At 34.7% G+C, this 20,674-nt stretch overlaps 2 protein-coding genes across 6 annotated transcripts in view; one reads left to right on the top strand and one right to left on the bottom strand.

Annotated features, from left to right (window-relative positions):
* LOC128192195 (uncharacterized) overlaps positions 1–20,674 on the top strand; it is a 39,938-nt gene extending 19,264 nt beyond the window's left edge. For all 5 annotated transcript variants that reach the window (XM_052864686.1, XM_052864687.1, XM_052864688.1 and 2 more), the window contains 15 exons: positions 452–607; positions 3,798–3,887; positions 3,994–4,118; positions 4,355–4,565; positions 13,157–13,336; positions 13,616–13,753; positions 14,294–14,360; positions 14,479–14,570; positions 14,800–14,897; positions 14,995–15,118; positions 15,471–15,610; positions 16,075–16,267; positions 16,488–18,541; positions 18,640–18,727; positions 18,868–20,674. In XM_052864686.1, coding sequence (XP_052720646.1) covers positions 452–607; positions 3,798–3,887; positions 3,994–4,118; positions 4,355–4,565; positions 13,157–13,336; positions 13,616–13,753; positions 14,294–14,360; positions 14,479–14,570; positions 14,800–14,897; positions 14,995–15,118; positions 15,471–15,610; positions 16,075–16,267; positions 16,488–18,541; positions 18,640–18,727; positions 18,868–19,014 — 3,903 coding nt within the window. In that variant the 3' untranslated portion in view covers positions 19,015–20,674. The remainder of the gene's footprint in view (positions 1–451; positions 608–3,797; positions 3,888–3,993; positions 4,119–4,354; positions 4,566–13,156; positions 13,337–13,615; positions 13,754–14,293; positions 14,361–14,478; positions 14,571–14,799; positions 14,898–14,994; positions 15,119–15,470; positions 15,611–16,074; positions 16,268–16,487; positions 18,542–18,639; positions 18,728–18,867) is intronic.
* On the bottom strand, positions 6,160–11,405 carry LOC128192198 (angiopoietin-related protein 2-like). The gene is made up of 3 exons (XM_052864701.1): positions 10,813–11,405; positions 7,641–9,091; positions 6,160–7,487 (listed from the first exon to the last, which is right to left on the bottom strand). The coding sequence occupies exons 1-3, from the start codon at positions 11,010–11,012 to the stop codon at positions 6,877–6,879; spliced, it is 2,262 nt and encodes a 753-aa protein (XP_052720661.1). The 5' UTR covers positions 11,013–11,405; the 3' UTR covers positions 6,160–6,876.

Genomic DNA, 20,674 nt, shown 5'->3' with positions numbered 1-20,674 from the left:
GTCAATCTTCGAAATCTTGAACTAGACAGGAATGCTTAAAAACTTCAAGATATCCAAGTATTCCAGATATCGAGGGTAAAATGTTTAAAAAATAAGTGGTTGGGGCTTACAAATCATTTCGATATATCCATTGTATTCGAAATATCAATGTTCAAGATATCGAAATTTAACTGTAACACATTTTATCAAAGAGTTATTTCCCTTGGCTTCCAAGGTTTAATATTTTTACAATTGTGAATGATAGGCGGTTTTAACAAATATTATTTGCCAGAAAAACAGTGTAATATATTCACACACACACACGAAAAAGTGTAAAAAGATTCAATAGATAAAATAATGAAGTTATTTAGACACATTGACTTCCAATGTAGCAGATGACAGAAAATACCTCTTGCTCAAATTTTGTTTATCAAAAACCGTCTACTGATACTAATATTTGTTTGATTGACAGTTGAAGGACATGAAGTGTCTGTGTCGTGGTGGGGTTCCAGACCGATTTAGAACTCAGGTGTGGCGTCAGCTGGTTCACTGTCAGGTGCGGGACATAATGAGCGCCAAGGGACAGCACTACTACAGGAACCTGTGTAACATGCTGCCGGACTCTCCTGTAAGTTGTTTATAGGACCATTGGAAGGTATATCACATCTGTGGCATATAGTATCACATGTATGGCACTTATAGACATATTCTTAGCTGTTGTAATTGTCATTGTGATGTAGGGTCTATTGTCATCAGTGACAAAAATATGAAAATATTTTGGAAGAAACATTTTAAGGATATACACCTTAAAGTTAACATTAGCATTTTAGCATTTAGTACTACACAAAATTGATTTTGCAATAAGTTTGCCTAAATTTGATCCAAAACCATGGCATGCTGACTGTTGTGTTCAATTCCATGTATGCAGACATTTCCATTGTGCTTGATTCAGCAAAAGCTGCTTTTTTAGCTCACCTGAACCGAAGGTTCAAGTGAGCTTTTCTGATCACCCGTTGTCCGTCGTCCGTCCGTCCGTCCGTCTGTCCGTCTGTCTGTCCGTCCGTCTGTAAACTTTTCACATTTTCAACTTCTTCTCAAAAACCACTGGGCCAAATTTAACCAAATTTGGTAAAAAGCATCCTTATGGAAAGGGGGTTATAAATTGTAAAAATAAAGGGCACAGCCCTTTTCAAAAGGGAGATAATTGCGAAACAGTAAGTATAGGGTGCATGTCTTTAAAAATCTTCTTCTCAAGAACCACTGCACCAGAAATGCCAATATTTACACAAAAACTTGTATATATAGTGAAGATTCTAAATTGTAAAAATCGTGACCCTCGGACCAAAACTGGGGCCCCAGGCGGGGTTCAAAGTTTAACATAGAAATACATAGGAAAATGTTTTAAAAATCTTCTTCTCAAGAACCACTGCACCAGAAATGCCAATATTTACACAAAAACTTGTATATATAGTGAAGATTCTAAATTGTAAAAATCGTGACCCTCGGACCAAAACTGGGGCCCCAGGCGGGGTTCAAAGTTTAACATAGAAATACATAGGAAAATTTTTAAAAAATCTTCTTCTCAAGAACCACTGCACCAGAAATGCCAATATTTACACAAAAATTTGTATACATAGTGAAGATTCTAAATTGTAAAAATCGTGATCCTCGGACCAAAACTGGGGCCCCAGGCGGGGTTCAAATTTAACATAGAAATACATAGGAAAATTTTTAAAAAATCTTCTTCTCAAGAACCACTGCACCAGAAATGCCAATATTTACACATAAGCTTGTATACATAGTGAAGATTCTAAATTGTAAAAATCGTGACCCTCGGACCAAAACTGGGGCCCCAGGCGGGGTTCAAATTTAACATAGATATACCTTAGGAAAATGTTTAAAAAATCTTCTTCTCAAGAACCACTGCACCAGAAATGCCAATATTTACACAAAAGCTTGTATATATAGTGAAGAATCTAAATTGTAACAATCGTGACCCTCGGACCAAAACTGGGGCCCCAGGCGGGGTTCAAAGTTTAACATAGATATACCTTAGGAAAATGTTTAAAAAATCTTCCTCTCAAGAACCACTGCACCAGAAATGCCAATATTTACACAAAAGCTTGTATGTATAATGAAGATTCTAAATTGTAGAAATCGTGACCCTCAAATCAAAACTGCAGCCCCAGGAGGGGTTCAAAGTTTAACATAGAACTACATATGAAAAATGTTTAAAAATTTTCTTCTCAAAAACCACTTCACCAAAAATGCCAATACATACACAAACGGTTGTATATATAGTGAAGATTGTAAAAATCGTGACCCCTGAATAAAAAGTGGGGCCCCAGTAGGGGTTTAGATTTTAACATATATAGGAAAATGTTTTAAAATCTTCTTCTCAAGAACTATAGTGCAACTGTTTGGGATATTACTATGCATACATGTACATCCTTAAATAATGTAGATTCAAAAAATTGTTACTCCCGGATATTTGATGGGCACCAAGAGGGGTTCAAAATTTAAACATTTTAAAAAACATAAAGGAAAAGTTTAAAAATTTTCTTCTCAAGAACTACAATGTTTTAGTTTGTGGAATTTCTATGCCTTCGCTCATGTAGATTCCTAATTGGTAAAATCGTGACCCCCGGACCAATACTGGGGCCCCAAGATGGGGTCAAAGTTTATTATAGAAATATAAAGGTAACGTTAAAATATCTTCTTCTCGAGAACTACAATGCCTCAATTTGTGAGATTACTATCATGCATACAACCTTGGATAATGAAGGTTCGACAGTTTTAAAATAGTGACCCCTGGACTAATACTAGGGACCCAAGATGGGTTTAAAGTTAAATGTAGAAGTACCGGTATATATGGAAAATGTTTTAAAAATCTTCTTTTCGAGAACTACAATGCATCAATTTGTCAGATAACTACGTAAGCACCCTCAAATAGTGTAGATTCGAAATTATAAAAGCTGTGACCTCAATCTAATACTGGGGCCCCAAGAGGTGTTCAAAGTTTAGCATAGAAATATAGAGGGAAAATGTTGAAAAATCTTTTTCTAGGGAACTATAATGCTTCAGCTTGTGAGATAACTATGCAAGCATCCTTAAATAATGTAGATTCCAAATAATTAAAACTTTAGCCCTGGACTAATACTGTGGCCCCAAGAGGGGTTCAAAGTTTAACATAGAAAGATATATTGAAAATGTTTTTAAAAAGTTTTTCTCGAGAACTATAATGCTACAGTTTGTGAGATTATTATGCAAGGATCCTCAAATTGTGTAAACTCTAATATAGTGGAACCAAGAGTTATCTTTCTTGATGTCTGTACAGTCTGAGAGTTATTTCTCTTGAAGTGGAACTCTGCTACGTTCAGTTTTTCAGGTTGTGTACGTGCGGTCCTACCGCAGTGCTACACATTTTCATTCCTATGTTACTGTTTATGTTGTTCAAGCCAACCATAAACCTCGGACCATAACTGGGTCCCCAGAAAGGGGTTCAATGTTTAAAATAGAAAAAGCATATGCTACGAAATGTAATGTTACAAGGAACTGCTGTTCAGGTGAGCGATGTGGCCCATGGGCCTCTTGTAGAAATAATCAGAGCTAAATGTAATTCATTTTCAAAGTTTTTTGAAAAATGTTTTCAATTTGTAGAATATTGTACATCTGTGATAGCTAAATAACATCCATTCACATTAGTTAAACACAAGGGTTGGTTATTGCTAATTGATAATAACTCTATATTAACTACAAAATTTTTCTTTCATACAATCTATTTAATGCATTGAGATGATAATTGTTTCAATTTTTAGTTGGCTGCCCGCTACAGAAAGCAGATTTCTCTGGACTTAATGAGAACCATGCCAAACAACATGAAGTTCTCTTCTCAAGGCTCAAAAGGGGTGAGTTGTCTTTCATTATATCTGCAGGAAACTGTTCATAAACCTCAAACACAAAACATATCAATATTGTAATGAAATGTGTAATAAGCCCACTATTCTCCTGTAGGTCATGGACTTACAAGATGTGTTACTGGCCTACTGTGTTCACAATCCTACAGTTGGTTACTGCCAAGGCATGAACTTCATCGTGGGACTCGCACTGATCTTTATGGATGCACAGGATGCTTTTTGGTAAAGACAAGATTAAATACAAAACATGTTTCGATAAATTTGTGGAAAATTGCTCTCTCTCTCTCTCTTTCATATACTCTTCACTTTTTCAGAATGAACAGGTTTAATAATTTTGTTAAAAGAGAAGATAAAAAATCAGACCTCTTTCTGACACAGTGCAATGTAATAAAACCCAGGATAGAATAGAGTTACTTCCCTTTTTGAACAATTTTTAAGAATGTCTTCCATTCCAACAGGACACTGGTTGCTGTCACAGAGAAGTACTTTCCCTGCCATTACTTTGATCAGAACCTGATCGGGGCTCAGTCTGACCAGCAGGTGCTCAAAGATCTCCTGGCAGAGAAACTCCCCGCCCTTAGCAGCCACCTGGAGTCCATCGACATTGAAATCTCCACGGTCACTCTCAACTGGTTCCTGGCCATTTTCTTTGACGCTGTACCTTTTCAGGTAGCTTGTTCGCATTAACGGATTTGAAGGATATTCTTTGCTTCTATTTCACAGACAAATATGGTTTAACGACATATATGCAGATAATTAGAATTATTGTTTTATTTTTGGAATGTTGCATTGCTGCATTTTATGCAGATTAGTTTTAGTCAGTGATCAGGTTATAAGTTAGGTTAACTGTTTTCCAATCAAAACATTTTATAATGGATGTAATGGGGGAAAGGAAGAGAATACCGGTAATCATAATAGATGTAACTGCAGAATACTTACCTCTTGGAAAATTGGAATTTTTGAAGTTATATTGGCTTGACTCATGGTTAGAAGTTATTTCAATTGTCGAACTTAGACATCTGTGACTTCAAAGTCGTTAAAAGTATGCAAATGTCTTGATAGTTTATGTATTTACCAGTAATATTTGCATCTTATTGTTTGAGTTAATACACAATTTTTTTTTAATGAAAAGTCATTCTCTAAGTAAAGGAACAAAAATTGGGTGTGTATATGAAATGATAAGCTTAAAAATTTGGGTCTTTTTTTCAGTAATGAAAACTAAAATGTGAAAACATGTTTTGTTGATGAACTGTTGGTTTAGATTTTATCTGTTTATCATACTTCAATCACTGCACATATGGTAATGCCAAAAATCAATGTTGTAATGACACAACAGTAGCAATTAAATCCATGCATCATAAATATATGAGTCATTGCATTGATTGAGTTACAGATTTCAACAACTGTTTACCCATAAACTTTGGAGACCATTATGTTTTCAAATTAAACAAATTAAATTTGTTGTTTTAGTAATTTGATTATTATGCCCCCCTTCGGAGAAGGGAGGACATATTGCTTTGCTGCTGTTTGTCTGTCTCTCTGTCGGTCGGTCAGTCCACAAACAGTTTCCGTTCATTTTCTTCGCAGATATTGCACATACTAAAATGAAATTTGATATACAGATTTATCATAACAGAACCATTTTAACAGGAGCTTGGACTTTTGGGTAGCTGTGTCAAACAGCATTGTGACGTAGGCCTCGCTATTTCCTTTCTGGCCACTAAGCAATGGCTCTTTAAAATCAAGAAGATTTGTCTGTCTTTTGAGCTAAGACTACTCAATCTGTGTATATTTCACTTGAAACCAGCATCATATTTGACTTCTTTTGACGCAAGATAAAGATAGTCACCTCCTACCAAAAGTCCAAGGTCTTGTTAAAATGGTTTTGATATCTATGTCAAGTTTGAATTTGGGTTCAATCAAGCAATTTTTGACAGAGTTACGCCCCTTGAACTTTGAAAAATTCAATTCATTTGCAGTTTCCATTCATTTTCTTTGCAGGGGTTGCACATATTCAAATGAAATTTGTTGTACAGATTTATCATAATAATATCTAGGTTAAGTTCAATTTTTGGTACAATCAAGAGTTATGCCCCTTGGACTTAAAAAAAATTTCAGTTATTTGCACTTTCCATTTATTATTTTTGCAGAAGTCTCCAAGAGAGGGGGCATAAGTGTTTCACAAACATCTCTTCTTTAATCAAATTTTCTTCTTTCTAGTTACTTTTATTTTTAAAGTTACTAATTAAATAATGAAAATCATCATATCAATTTTAGGTCACTACAAATTAAGATTAGAAATTGATAAAATTTCCATTTTGATGTTGTTGGTAAATGTATTTAGTACCTGGATATGCGAAATTATTCATGAAATACTGCCCTGCATTATTCAAATACATCTTTTGTTATTACTTTTAATTCATTTTTTATCAGTAATCGTTGATAATGAAGATATGTTGCTGACAGAAGAGTAATGTTTACTCTGATAATTCAATAAAAACCACCAACCTCTTAACTAAAAGTACTCGATAGATATAGACTAAAAGGTCAGCAAGGTAAAAAGTGCAACTACATCTAACATGTAAATGATACACATTTCAGTAACACATTGAAAAGAAAAACTGTTTTGAATTTCATTGACATCATTTTTTTTAAGCTCGTGAGAGCACCGTCAATGAACCTTATTGTTTCTCTCCTTGAATTGATTTCAGCTGTGAATTGCAAATGAAAGGAGATTAAAATGAAGGTCATCTATTGAAGCATTGTAATTTAAAATAAATTGATAGCTAACACATGTCTACCCAATTTTATCTTAACAGATGAAAGCAGAAAAGGATGCACAAATTAACCACCCATCTGCAAATATTTCACATTTCAAATCAATTTAAGCTTTTATTTTAGTATACATGAAATATGCTATATAAAATGATACACTTAAGTTGAGGTAGTTTTGGCAGCTGTGGAATGTTAAAATTATTAACTATTTCTTTGGTATAATTTTCATTTTGCTGGATTTTAGCTGTATCCATTCGTCAGTTTCAAAATTGTACCACACCATTCCGAGGTCATAGCGGCCATTCAGGTTGCCATAGTGACAATGTTTGTACCACCATCCTGCCATGTAATACATTGCACAGTGAGAGCTAGCCCCATCATTGTCTTTGTCTATTGCACTAAATCCCATTCGATTTCCATAACCCAACCCATCAGTTGCATTTCCATGGTAACCATCGATGGATAAGGTGAACTTTTCATCATCAAGCAGAATGAATTTTTCGTATTCTGCCACCCAGAGTTTCCCATCAAGATCAGTCATTTCTATCTTAAGGGAGTTTTTCTTTTCAGTTGTGAGGTAGTAGATGAGTTGATTTCCCATCCAGAATTCACCGTCAGTCTTACCAAACCCCCTGACGTACATATTCCAGTTGTTGGCAAAATCAACGCTGCCATCAAATCGATGCTGAATCACAGTCCAGCCTCCGATTCCCTCCTCCATTTCACACTGAACTATCTGAGACATGTTGGCATACGTAGGGTAAATCACATACTCTCCAGACAATCGGCTTCCATGATGGTAATATTCATCACAGTCTGAAAATTAAGTTTCAAGGGATTGAAAATCTTTCGTGATGAAATATTTATTTTTGAATATAGTACCCGGTACTAGCAATAAAACAATAACAATTAACAAAATACCAAAACAGATAACCAGTATTTCATCTGTAATAATGCAAGAAAACGTACCTTTTGGAAGATGAAATCTGAAGTTGACCATCTCTCGATGAGTCTCTATGATGTAAGGCAAGAAATTCTTCAACTGTTGAAGCTGTGCACCATTGGTTGAGATGAGCTGAGTATTGTTTTTTGAACTGAGGTAGATTCGGTATAAACCCTGGTCAAGTTTTCTGGTGACCTCCTGCATTTTGATCATGTCCTCATTCACTCGCTGCTGCGATTTTTCAAGGAACAGGAGTCTGCTATCTTGATACACATCTGCATTAAACTTACGACATTCAAAAAGAGAATTATTGAGTGCTTCAATTTCTAACTTGGAGATGCGGTTTTCGTTGTAGATGATCTGCAAGGCTAGGTCCTCTACTCGGGAAGACAAGGTTTTAAGTTGAGGCAGTGAGACTTGTGAATTAACGCCACTGCTGGAGTAACTGCTGTGCTTGTTCTTTCTTTTTACTAAATCTTCTTTGATGTCTTGCACAGTGTTGTTTAGCTGTATGACATGCATTCTGAGTAAGCTGAACTGCTGGTAGGACAGACCCTGAGTGTTTGCGAGCTTCCACTCCAGCTCCTGTATGTGTTGAGTATTGTTAAGGATCATCCGTGTCACCTGCTGAATCTTCTGCTGGTTGATCTGGGTAGAATTCACCATATCAGAACTAGCCACCTTCCACTGATCCAGGGTTATCACATTTTGGGTGAAGTTTACGAGAGAACTTTGCAGTCTTTCCATAAAGTTTCCTAGCTGAATGGATGCCATCTTTCCTTCTATCCTCTCAAGGTGATCTTCCATGTCAAAGAACATTTCATGAAGGGCAGAGATTTCAATGTCACGGTCATATATTTCTGTTATGAAGTCCTTGACTTTGAGAAACATGGGCATGTCTCCTCCAGCTCCACTCCCCTCCTCCACATCACTACCACCCAGAGGTCCAGTTTTTATGAACTCCCTATCTATCTCTCCGGACCCCTCAACTTCATTGGTATTGATATCTGGATAATTCTTCTTCTTCCCATATTTCTCTTTCATTTTGGCATAGATGTCGGTCTTGTGTTGTGTTTTCCTGCTTTCAATCTTAATCTCAGCTTTTGCTAGCCTTCGCATCAGATGCTCTGTAGTGTTTCGGTACTCATAAGTAAATAAATCAAACTTAGTGGACAAATTCGTGAACTTGTTGGATGCCTCTTCTCTCAAGGGAGACAACTTCTTGTCCAGTTTGCGGACAGATCTCTTGATGTTGTCTCTCTGAGATTTACTGTCCCTGATGTCTAACTTGTTCTGGGTCAGGAGATTGTCAAGGTTAGCTTGCTGGAGCTGAAAGTCCTCCATGTTTCCATCAATAGTGGTGAGTCTGGAGAAAATCTCGGAGACTTGGACCTTCAGCTGCACCACCTCTGCTTTGTTCTTAATGGATGCATCTCGATTTTCAATGGTTCTTCGTTCAAGTTCTTTGATGTGAGCTCTGCAAGAATAAATGCAATACATGCAAATGTACATCTAGCTTAATTTCAGTCCCAAATGAACTGAAATGCTCTTGGTCTAATATTGAGTTTACTATCAATTCAATTCATTTATTGACAATTGCCATGTCGGCATACAGTCATGAATATGAGTTACGTAAAACAAAACATTAAACATAGCATGCAAAAGTTAAACATTAACTAATAAATCTACAATGGACAAAACATTGGGTAAACAAAACTGGGCTTGTGTGAAGACTATTATTGGTATTCATAAAATTGTATAAGTGTTCATTTTTTACTTTCCTTTCTAGCATTGAAACAGTTTTTTAGAAAACAACGTATCCTTCTAGCAGCTGTAATGGTTTTAGGATTCACAAGTTCCTTAATGGGATTGACATTTGTATATGTGTTCACATTAGAGATATCATTATAATTCAATCTACATTGGTCATATTTTGAACAATACAATACAAAGTGTTTCTCATCTTCAATAAACAATTTGCAAAAATTACACATACGTTTTTCTCTTGGAATAGGAGGTTTAGAATATCTACCAGTTTCAATAAATAATGAATGAGCACTGATTCTTAGTTTTGTTAGGACAGATCTGTCACATTTTTTTATAGGTAGTGTTAAGTATTGTTGTAGTTCATATTCATTTTGGTGTACAATTTTGCTATAAAAAGACAATTTTCCAGTGTCAGCTATACATATATTGTTTAGTTGTTCATGTATTTTGTTTTGATAATGTTCTTTTAACTTGTTCTTTAAAATTTTGAGACAGATATTCAAAGAATTGATATTAAATTTTTGTAGCAATGAAGACAGTTTTCTTTGCTAAGATATTCTAGAAGACAATTACTATTCAATTCAGAATAACATCAAATAATTTGTGGAATTGATGCTTTTTTCTAGCTTTGAATTAATTTTGACAGACAATAAATTTTATTTTATTTTTGGTTTTCATTGCTAATTCTAGAGAAAAAACTGTACTCAATGATATTTATTTTTAAAATTGCAATACATATCATCCAAAAAGATTGAAATTGATAAGAGAAGAATTAGTTGTCTTTTCAGATGCACAAAATGTGATTCATAATTTGTTCCCCCTTTTCTTTTTGTAACAAAGCACCTGCCCTCTGAGGTAGTGTGCACATTTGCACAGCTGCATTTTAATCAGCCTTTTAATCACTTAGTCATCTTAAAAAAGATGTTTCAAAGCAAAAAGAGAGGACATGGATTAAGTGTGCATCCATGCAGGGGGCTTTTTTCATATTGATTTTTGAAAATTCAAGAACTGTTGAGTGAAAGGAATTGCAAGGCTTCAATATCTTGAAAAATTGAACAAACACGAATTGAGGCATTTTTATAAATGAGAGGTTTAATAGAGTGTTATGGAGTTTTGACAGGGAGTTTATACAAATAGGGCACATGCTGTGATACCATGCTTTATCAAAGTCTTAAAAAGAATAGAAATTGTAATGGCTCACAATGATTATGACATGATAATACTTTTACAGTAAACAATTTTTTTAATAATATAAAATTGTACTTAAATTTTGGCAAACTCATAAAAATTTTAAATATGAATTTCTTAAAATGTATGATCATAATAAAATTAAGAGATTTCCATACATGCATGTATTGGACTATACTATCATTATGATTTTGTAAATAAATGCATTATAAACTTAATATACACATACAATGTATTAAGTACCTGTCATAATCTCGCTGCTTCAGAAGTGAATTTATTTGCTCCTTCATAATTTTGATATCATTTTCTACAACAGCTTGGGAAGATGGAGTTGTTGCTATGGGAACAAACTGGACATTTCCTCTTTCCTGATATCTCACACTGTCCTCTGCAGCACAATACGAGATAGAACAAATTCCCAAAACAAAAATCCAACACAACATTTTTTTTTGGTCTATAATCTTCTCCAAGTCATATTCACTAATTCCTCATTAAATGCCTGCTCTGGGAGTAATTGATAGTCTGTGCAGTGTATATCACATGGTTTCACTGACCACCCCCCTTTGGTCAGTGATAGCAAGCAGAGGATTATTAGACCTATGTCCTGAGATAACCTCTGTACTAATAAGCTGTTTGTTTAACTTATCCAACCTCCCCCTAATCAACCTGCTCACTCTGTTAGCTCGGGTTTGTGCAGAGAATGCAGGACAAAGCCTGCAGAGACGTCTCCTTTTATCATCAGATAATGCCACTAATTGAACATACAGAAGTTTTCTGAGGGAAAAGTTATTTTTTATAATAAATTACTCGTAGCTTGTCTTGTCTGTTTTTGCATGCACTTTGCTGGGAGGTCTTATCGGAGGGGAGGAAAACAGTGCTTGACCCCACCCCCTTTGACACACTATATGTTATCCAGGTCCATTCACCTTTTTGGGTTTATTGATTTCTTTTTTTTCACTCAGCAAGATGTCTTTAAAACTAGAAGCTTTCATTGTGCGGCTAATGGGATAAGTCGTGTTTCCTTGTAATATAAGGAGGGTTTTTATTTTTTAGCCTATAATGTGAAATATGGTAACAGGTTTTAAGTTCAGATAAATCTTCAGCTGCAATAAATAAACCAGAGGCTGTTTGTTGCTCTGACAATTTTATTTTAACATTGCATGCAAAAAGTCACAGTTTAATGTTGTCAAATTAATTTACAATTCTCAATTCATGAAGAAAGATAACTTTTGCTACATTATATTACCTTTCATTTTGTTAGTCTCTGTGATAAACTGTCATCATTTTCTAAATAAGCCTGGGTTTATTAAAGTGTCTCATATTTTAATAGGTTTAATAACAATCCAAACAAATAAATCATAATTTCCCAAATCTACATTTTTTTCTGAAATGATGAACTCTTAGGAAATGCAATAGTCATGGGCATTATTTGTTTTCATGTAAATTTTGTGTGTTGAGGAATTGATAACAGAAGACTGAAAAGATTTACAACTTTCTTCTTAGAAAAAGAATTAAAATGCAATTTAAGATTAATTTTAACCACATTCTACATCTGATTCAGATCTTTTCATCATGTTGAAATGTAATTTACAATGCTATAAACATGTATCTGTTAAAAAGTTATAGTTATCGGAGCTTATCTTGTAATTATAAACTTTATGGAGGGTTTCCTCTTCAAAAGCGCTATATTTCTAGATGCATACAAAATTTTTGTTATCATAAACAACCTGCATTATGAAAAATAACTCTCCATTTTACTTTCCTTATGTTTAGTAAACTTGACATGTTGATGATGATATAAATATGTTTGATAAAAGACTTAAGCTTTATTAGAAACACTGGATTTGATTTTGTCTGATCCCTTGCCTCATATTAAATTTTTCATTGCTGTTATCCTAAAGATGTTAATTGTCTGTTCATTGTACTTTATGCAAAAATTGAAATCAAAAGAAACTTTACTATGGTATCAGGTCTCTTTGAAAATTATGTCATGCATGCCCAGCTGAAATGTTATAAAATATATAAATCATATAAAATATGGAGATATTTAATCATGAGTGTAGTAAGAACTCTATTTTATAAGTCAAGCTATGATAGAAACAAATTATTTTACAATCTAATTCAGTTATGGAACATTACTGAGAATCAGAAATCATTAATCAAAAATCAATTTCAATTTAAATCAGTATGATTAATCTTTTTTCGTTATTAATTATGTCAGCAATATCTTATTAGTACCGTTACGTTTATCATCAGTATTTTTCTTTGCAAGGCCAAGTTTTGTAAACAATTTCAAAGTGGTTTTCAACAACACATTTCGATGATAAGAGGTTTTATCAAATAGGACAAATGTCAGTTTACATGCAACCTATGATTTTCAATGGTTCACAGGTTTGTAAAGACTAACATTCACAACCAAGTGGTTTTTGCAAATATAGCAATTATTTCTTGCATGCAGATGTCAATTTTATAATTAAATGTTGATTTCCAGCATTCGGCCAAGAGAGGGGTTGAACTTCCTCAGTTTTTGTATACACTCAAAGTTCCATAGTGTCTTCATAAAATTCAAGATCAATTTTCTTTTCAGACTCTTCTTCGAATTTGGGACTGCTTTTTACTGGAGGGCCCCAAGGTTTTGTTTCGCTTCGCACTGGCAATTCTTAAGCTGCACGAGAAAGAAATCTTACAGAAGACCGACACGATCAGCATCATGAGACACCTCAAAGCTGCCGCCAAACTTACTTTTGATGCAGATGGACTCCTCAAGGTACATACAATGTAAACTAAACCAACACAAAGAGATGAGTAAATTATATATAATATGAACACTGTTAACCAAAACAATTAAAACCATTACATGTAGATAAGTGAATTACATATTGCATAGTGTGGTTACAGTGAACAAATTACATTATTACATGCATTGCAAATTGTAACAACACCAAGAGAGGAGTAAAGCAAGCAATCTTGACATTGTTAATATTTTTGAACATGTACACATACATTCATGGAATGAATGCTAACAAAGCTTTATGTTTTAATTTAGGTTGCATTTGAGGGAATCAAGAATTTTCCTAGAAGAAAGGACATTGCTACAAAACAAGCCTGCTATCTGAAAAATCTGAAGGAACAGAACAAGAGAAAGGAACTGCAGAGGCTTGCTTTTGCCGAGAGAGAGCACATGGTGAGATTATTACTTTATGCAGGGAAATATTCACCCCTGTTTTATTTTCACCCCTTTTGCCCTTGTTGTCAGCCAGCGAATTTAAGACTGAGTGAATTGCAATGTTTCAAATTATCTCTTTTCAAATGCAACTGAGTCTGGGCGAAATCAAAACGGAGGGAAACTGTTTTTAAGTAAAGAAGAGCAAAAATTACATGGGCGAAAATAACCCTGTACAGAGTATTATGTTTTAATTGCAGTGTTAATGAGATTCAGTTTGCTTTACAGTACTTTACAGTGCATCTTAATACCGGTATTACAATTACAGGAGAAAACTGTTTATTTTAAACCTTATATCTGGTTATTCAGAAATTGTCCATAAATTTATTAACTTATATGGTTTTATTTATTAATAAATTATTAAGAATATCACTATTTTTTTTAATAATATTTAGAATACACAATGTATTTAAACACAATTTTTTTTTTATTAAGAAATGTGCTTAATGTATCATCATTTCATTTTATTTTACCATGTTTGATTTTCTTTTTTACAAACAGTATATGACCATGGAGTCAGAGAGTGGAAACTATCAGAATCTGGGTGCTGCTGTAGTGATTGAGGAGGGTAGGTTTTATCCACATTAATTTTGTTAGAAAGGGCAAAAACTCATCGAGCTATTGATTTTCTGTTAACTTTCATGAGTTTGAAAATTATATTAGCATTTGTTTCTACTGTTTTGCAGGGAAAGTATGGTTGACTTATGGAGAACAAAATTCTGCAAGATTATGCAAGGTCACTTGTGAAGAGGGAGTAATGTATGACCTTGGAATGGACGTAAGTTTTCATAATGAAGGTCACATGATCTGATTACAAATTTGTCATTTATTGTGCAAAGTGTCAAAAATTATTTTCATTTGTAAAGTTATAACATGTAAAGGTATAACATGTAAAGGTATAACATGTAAAGGTATAACATGTAAAGGTATAACATGTAAAGGTATAACATGCACAGTTGATTAATAGTTTTATTTTATATATCAGAGTTGCATATTTTTTTTTGCAGTTTGATTCTCGGGTGATGTGCATGGAGAATGCACAAGACAGTGTTGTGCTTATGGGAACCCTTTCTTGGATGTTGTATGCTTATGATTCAAAGACAAGGTAAGAATTTAAACTCTTGGTTATGTATCACATTCATTATTATGCAAACATTTTACAATTCATATTACGATATTACGGTAGTGTTGTTGTTTTACAGGGAGAAGTTGTGGGAGCTGCTCCTCCATGATGCTGTCTTGTCTCTGTGCTGCTATGAAGATGATGACTCCATGTTGGTCAGAACATTTGCAGGCCTGGCTGATGGTACTCTTGCTGTCACTGAGGTAACTTGGAGTGTATAACTATTTAGAAATGTAACACACAATATTACGTGAATGAAGCTTTTCTGAGTCAGTAATTTCATTCCAGATATGTGCATAATGTACCTAACTGTTTTAAGATTTTAAGAAAATGTTTATCAGTAATTCTTATATAAATAGTAATCAGTCTTTTCTATAATACCTTTGTACCGTCTAACTCTATGTACAAATCAAGAAGAACCATTTTCATTCTATAATTATCAATGGACAGGTAAACGTAATATATGATATAAATGTACCAGTGTGTCAAATGAACAATGACTTGCAGGTATCCATAAAATAATATACATTGAAATCAGATTTTTTTGTGTTATAGCAACAAGACATAAGGAAAGTTTTTCCAAGCAATGATGTGTTGTACATTCCGATTGGTCAAGCTCCGATCTCTTGTCTTTTGTTATTGGATGACTTCCTTTGGTGTGCAAGTGGCAACAGTGTCAACATAATTCAAGCAAGGTAATGGTTTGATCTTTCTAACCCTTTGAAGAGTCAATATATTTATCTGTTTTTTTTTTATCATTAGATTTTAAATAGTTGTAAACTTTCAATATTAAGAATAAGTGTCAGGAAATGTATTTCAACCATTAAGCATTTAAATATTATTCATAAATTTAGAATTGATTTCTATACAGTATAAATATTGTATATTTGTGAGATATATTTTTTGCTATTTTTGCAATCATCTTATAGTCACATGAAATAAAACATGCAGAAATTATACTGGCTATTGTGTACTATGTATTACCATGATAACTTTTGCAATGGTAAAAAATAACCTTCACAAATGAAAAAGATTACAGATTTACATTGTACATTACTTCATATTTGCAAAATTTGCAGCACTCAACGAAAATAAAAACATTTTGTGTATCACAATTAAAAAAAATCCGTTTATATCTTGAACATTGTGTTTTTTCTAGAACTCTGGATCCAATAGACACCTTCAATGTGTCCGTCAATCCCTATGACCACATTCTGTCCATGGTGCCGGGAGACTATGGAGTCTGGGTCACACTGAGAGGGTCGTCAATCCTAGAGCTGTGGGACCCCAAAAATCTCAACTGCAAGCTTTTGTATGACACCAGGACAGATCGATACCCACAGCTTAGAAAGGCAAGCATAAAGGAAATAAAAATGTGGCCATCAAACCTTTGTTATAATTTTAAATAGTATTTTATAGTTCAGAAAAATAAAAACCAGATGTAATAATCTGCAAGGGTGCTACTTGCAGATATTGAATTTTTGCTTTTAAGTAGTAATCTACTTTATTAGATATACAAGTGTTTGTCATAAGGTGTATATAGTGCTAATAACTGATTGTTTAATTTTGTAGGAAGATGATACGTACTTCAACAGGGCAAGAATAACAGCCATCATGGATCTAGGATCAACCGTTTGGGTTGGAACAGGAGAAGGCAATCTAATTATATATGAAATTCTGGAACATCTTAATCTGAAAACACCAACTGAGGTATCTCCAACAGCAGAACACTGGAAAGAACTGAAGGTCTCATCACCAAACAATAACAAGCAGATCTCAAAGACCAGATCGGTCATCAAAAGTAAAAGTTCTCCAGTGTTATGCAGCAAGCAGATCAGGAAAAAATCTCCAAGAAACCATCATCTGTCAGGGAGTGACTCAAATAAACCTGTGCTGCCAGTTAAATCAGAACTGATTAACAAACTGATGAACAGCTCCGAGGCGGAATCCACAGGGAGCCTTACGCCCAAGAATTCCTCTCCTCGTCATCCGGCTTTGAGGGACAAAAAACTTGTCAGCCATAAAACTGTTATCAATGGCAGAAAAGAAGAGGAGGCATTGAGTGGTCAGAATGGGCTTGATTTGCAGGTTGGAGAAATGCTTATTGGGCAAGTTGAGTCAGATTCGGACAGTGATGAGGGTACTTATTATTCAGAGGGAGAGGAGTCGGACAGTCCATTGTATGAAGTTCATCAGAGCAAAGTGCCATGTACAATTGATGTTGAAAACCAAGAAAAGAAGGAAACTGTAGACTATGTTCCAAAGAGGACCAAGGCAGTTAGGCCCACAAACTTCCTGCCAACCAAAAAAGCACAAAGGTCTGGCAAAAACAGGGATATTTCTAGTCAAGATAATCTGGATTGTTTAGTTCAGCAGCTAATTGATGTTAATAGAAGAGGGTCTTTGGATAAAGCCATAAAGAATTGTGTTCAGATGTCAAAATCATGTGAGTGCTTAACTTTTGACAATTCACTTTCCAATGGATTGGTGGATACCAAGTCTGAACATTCAGACCAGCAAGATGATTGTGGCTTCCTGAATGACTGCTCTGTTAGTAAAACAGGACAGAGCCCCATGGCAGGGGAGGAGTTTCAGAAAGGGGCTCTTCAAGAAACCATTTCCTGTGACAACAAAGTAATGTCTCGCCATCATAAAGTCAACTCTTGGCTAAGCTCCATTGACGACTCTCAGACCTGTGAATCGGAACACGAAGAAATGAAAGAGAATGGATTTCACTCTAAAGATGAAGAAAACATTTGGCCAGGATCAAAAAGCAACAGTGAAGATTCACCAGTTCAAGACATAGGTAAAGATATTGTTTGCAATGGTACAAACAGTACACAAGAGACACCAGTGAGTGAAACTACTTCCAACACATGTACCAGCATGAATAATGTGGAAATTTCCATGGAGAGGAGGAGTAGTCGTGTATCAGAAATAATGACCAGAGTTTTAGGTCGTAGAAAATCAGAGGATAAAAGTCACGACACAAGCAGCGATAGCGAGAGGCCTGATGTCCAGGTGTCCAGATCCAACGCCATAGAAGTCAAGTACCATTTAGAGTTCTCAGAGATGCAGGTACTGACCGATGCAGAAGGTGATCTCAGTCGTCGATCCAGCCAAGTTCGCCGGGGAAGCAGTGAGGTTTCCAGCGAGATAGAGGCCAGACTTATTGCACAGATGTCCAAGCTAGACAACTGGTCCCTCCACAACAGTAAGTCCAGCATCTCCTCAAGTCCGAAAATCCTGGAACTGATGCAGACTCCGAGCCTGGCCAGTCGACACCAGTCTGTGGGGCGAGTTTCCAGAGAACTGGTCCCTGGAGACCTTGGTGCCATCAGTCCCCGCAGCTCCATGGATCAGAGGGTGGTGGATTTCCTCAGGACCCCTAGCATCAGTAGCAGACCCAGCTCAGTGTGGTCGAGTTTTGAGAACATTTCCACCCCTTCTGTGAAAGATCAGGACTTCATTGGCAGACAGTTCACTAACATCAGCAGTTATCTAACTCATACTGACAGCTCTAACTCTCTCAACAGCATGGCTGAGGCTCTCTGTGTTGTGGAACTGTCCATGGAAGTCAAAGTCAAAATTGCTGATAAACCTGTCAGAGGATTTTTGAAAACAAGGTATTTGTATATCATTTTTTTGCAGATCATATTTTTTCAATATTCATTGTTAGTTTGTTTTAAAATGATTAACTTTAATTTCAAATTTTGTTTTACAGAAACTGTGGGGAGCCATCTATCCTTAGTTTTACTGGTTGCTATGGAGATGATGAGTCGGTTTTGAAATGGAGAAGAGATCCAAATGAAGTAAATTCTATTAATAGATTGTCATCATAACAAATATCATTAGCTATATTTTATAAAATAATAAAACAGAATCTCAATTTTATAAGTTGACTGAACATTGTTTATTTACTCTAACAAAAATTACATTTTTTTTCCCCAAGAAATTCTGGACCAATGAACCAGTGTTAGAGATTTGTCCAAAAACCAAACTGACCCGTCTCCCTAGTTACATGAGGGGTCGACTATCCAGTACTTCATCTCAAGCCAGCACCAAGAGTTTCCACAGCCTGACCTCCCAATCAAAGTGAGAGGGAGGCGGCATTTTCGAATCATTGCCCGCACAAGGTGCTTTGACGTATCCTCATGCTCTGGAATCATAGTTTTGCCATTAATACCTTAAATTTTCAGCATTTCGTTGAATATTTCGCTTAATGTCATATCACTATTAAAAGACGAGTGCTTTCTTCATCTTTACGCTGCATTTGTGCTAATAGTTGTCATAAAACTATATTTTGTAATTCAAGTATATGTAAGAAAGCTGTTTATATAGAATTCAATCGTTTGACATAAAATTCTACAAGATTATTTTGAATCGATGTCATTTAGGGTTCATTCGTGTCATGAAGGGTTATATGTAATTACATTAATAGTTAGAAGGAATTACTGATTTAGACCTTCAATAATAGTATAGATAAAATGCTAAGAGGAATTTTAAATTTCTGCACAAATCTTGTGCCTTCAACTCCAAAGTTGGAAACAAACTCTCTTTTATATGTGCATGATGTATATATAGAACTGTCAATTCAGAATCCATTGCCCTTGTGTTCTAGCTAAGTTTGAATTTAAGTAATCTCAAGAGATTTTCTGAGCTTTTATGCAGTTTATTTTTAATGTGTATGTATCCTTCGCATTTTGAAATTTTCCATACACTTTTATATGAATTTTGATGATCAGAGGTCAAGTTTTGGTTTAACTTTCTTTTTCCAATGCTTAAGGCTTCTGAATTCACAGTTGTTGAAAGTGTAAGGTTGCAGGCAAGACAACGGGACTTAAAAATCTACACAATCTAAATAAAAATATATATACACACACACAATATTATGTGCTTATTTTAGATTCTTACCTGTTACTGCCAAAAATTTCTTGTCCTCCTTTGGAGCACTAGTTACTCTTAAGCTTCAAATAGTGCAATAGACGACTGCTTTACTCACTTGAGTTTTTTTTTTTTAAATTGTAATCCAATGTACAAAGGAATGTCCTTGCAATGTTCAGTTTTGTAAACAAGGCAATATTAATCATAGTGCAATGATTTTACATCAAGTTTTATATCCTATTATAAACGGGGTTGAATAATTTATTTCTTACTGTTTGCCTATTTTCAACAATTTTTCCCAAATGTTTTGTGTTTTGCATGTAGAGATTATTTTTCCATCAAATGAAACTTTTTGATTGTTGATTCATACTGTATTTTTCCAATCCAATTATTATTGATTGTTGATTCATACTGTATTTTTCCAATCTAATTATTATTTGATATGTACTTGAAATGAAGCCAAATTTTTGACACAGTTACCAATCCTGTTTCCAGTTTCCAATCCTGTCATGGGAACTGATTTAATATTTTCATTGCATGTTTGTACAAATGCTGATTATCAAAATCAGTGTTAGGAATCTCACATTGAACTGTATGTATAAAATGACGTGTTTTTCAGCGACTGACATTGTTTGTATATACCTGTAGTCATGGTGAAGGCTCTGACCCTGTGTAATGAGAACGAAATGCAAACTGACTAAAAATATTCTGTGGTTTTGGTTAAATCATATTTGAATTTTGATTCAGTTCAGCTATACTTATCCTTGTAAAACATAATATTTTGTCAGCTTGCATTTAGAATGATCAAATGAGTCTGTCCACATTTGTTGGAATTTGTTGTTGATTGTTATGTATTAAAATTGTTGATACTCAAA

This window comes from Crassostrea angulata, chromosome 7 (assembly GCF_025612915.1).
Source record: "Crassostrea angulata isolate pt1a10 chromosome 7, ASM2561291v2, whole genome shotgun sequence".
Lineage (NCBI taxonomy): Eukaryota > Metazoa > Mollusca > Bivalvia > Ostreida > Ostreidae > Magallana > Magallana angulata.
This window is presented reverse-complemented; position numbering and strand designations above follow the sequence as displayed.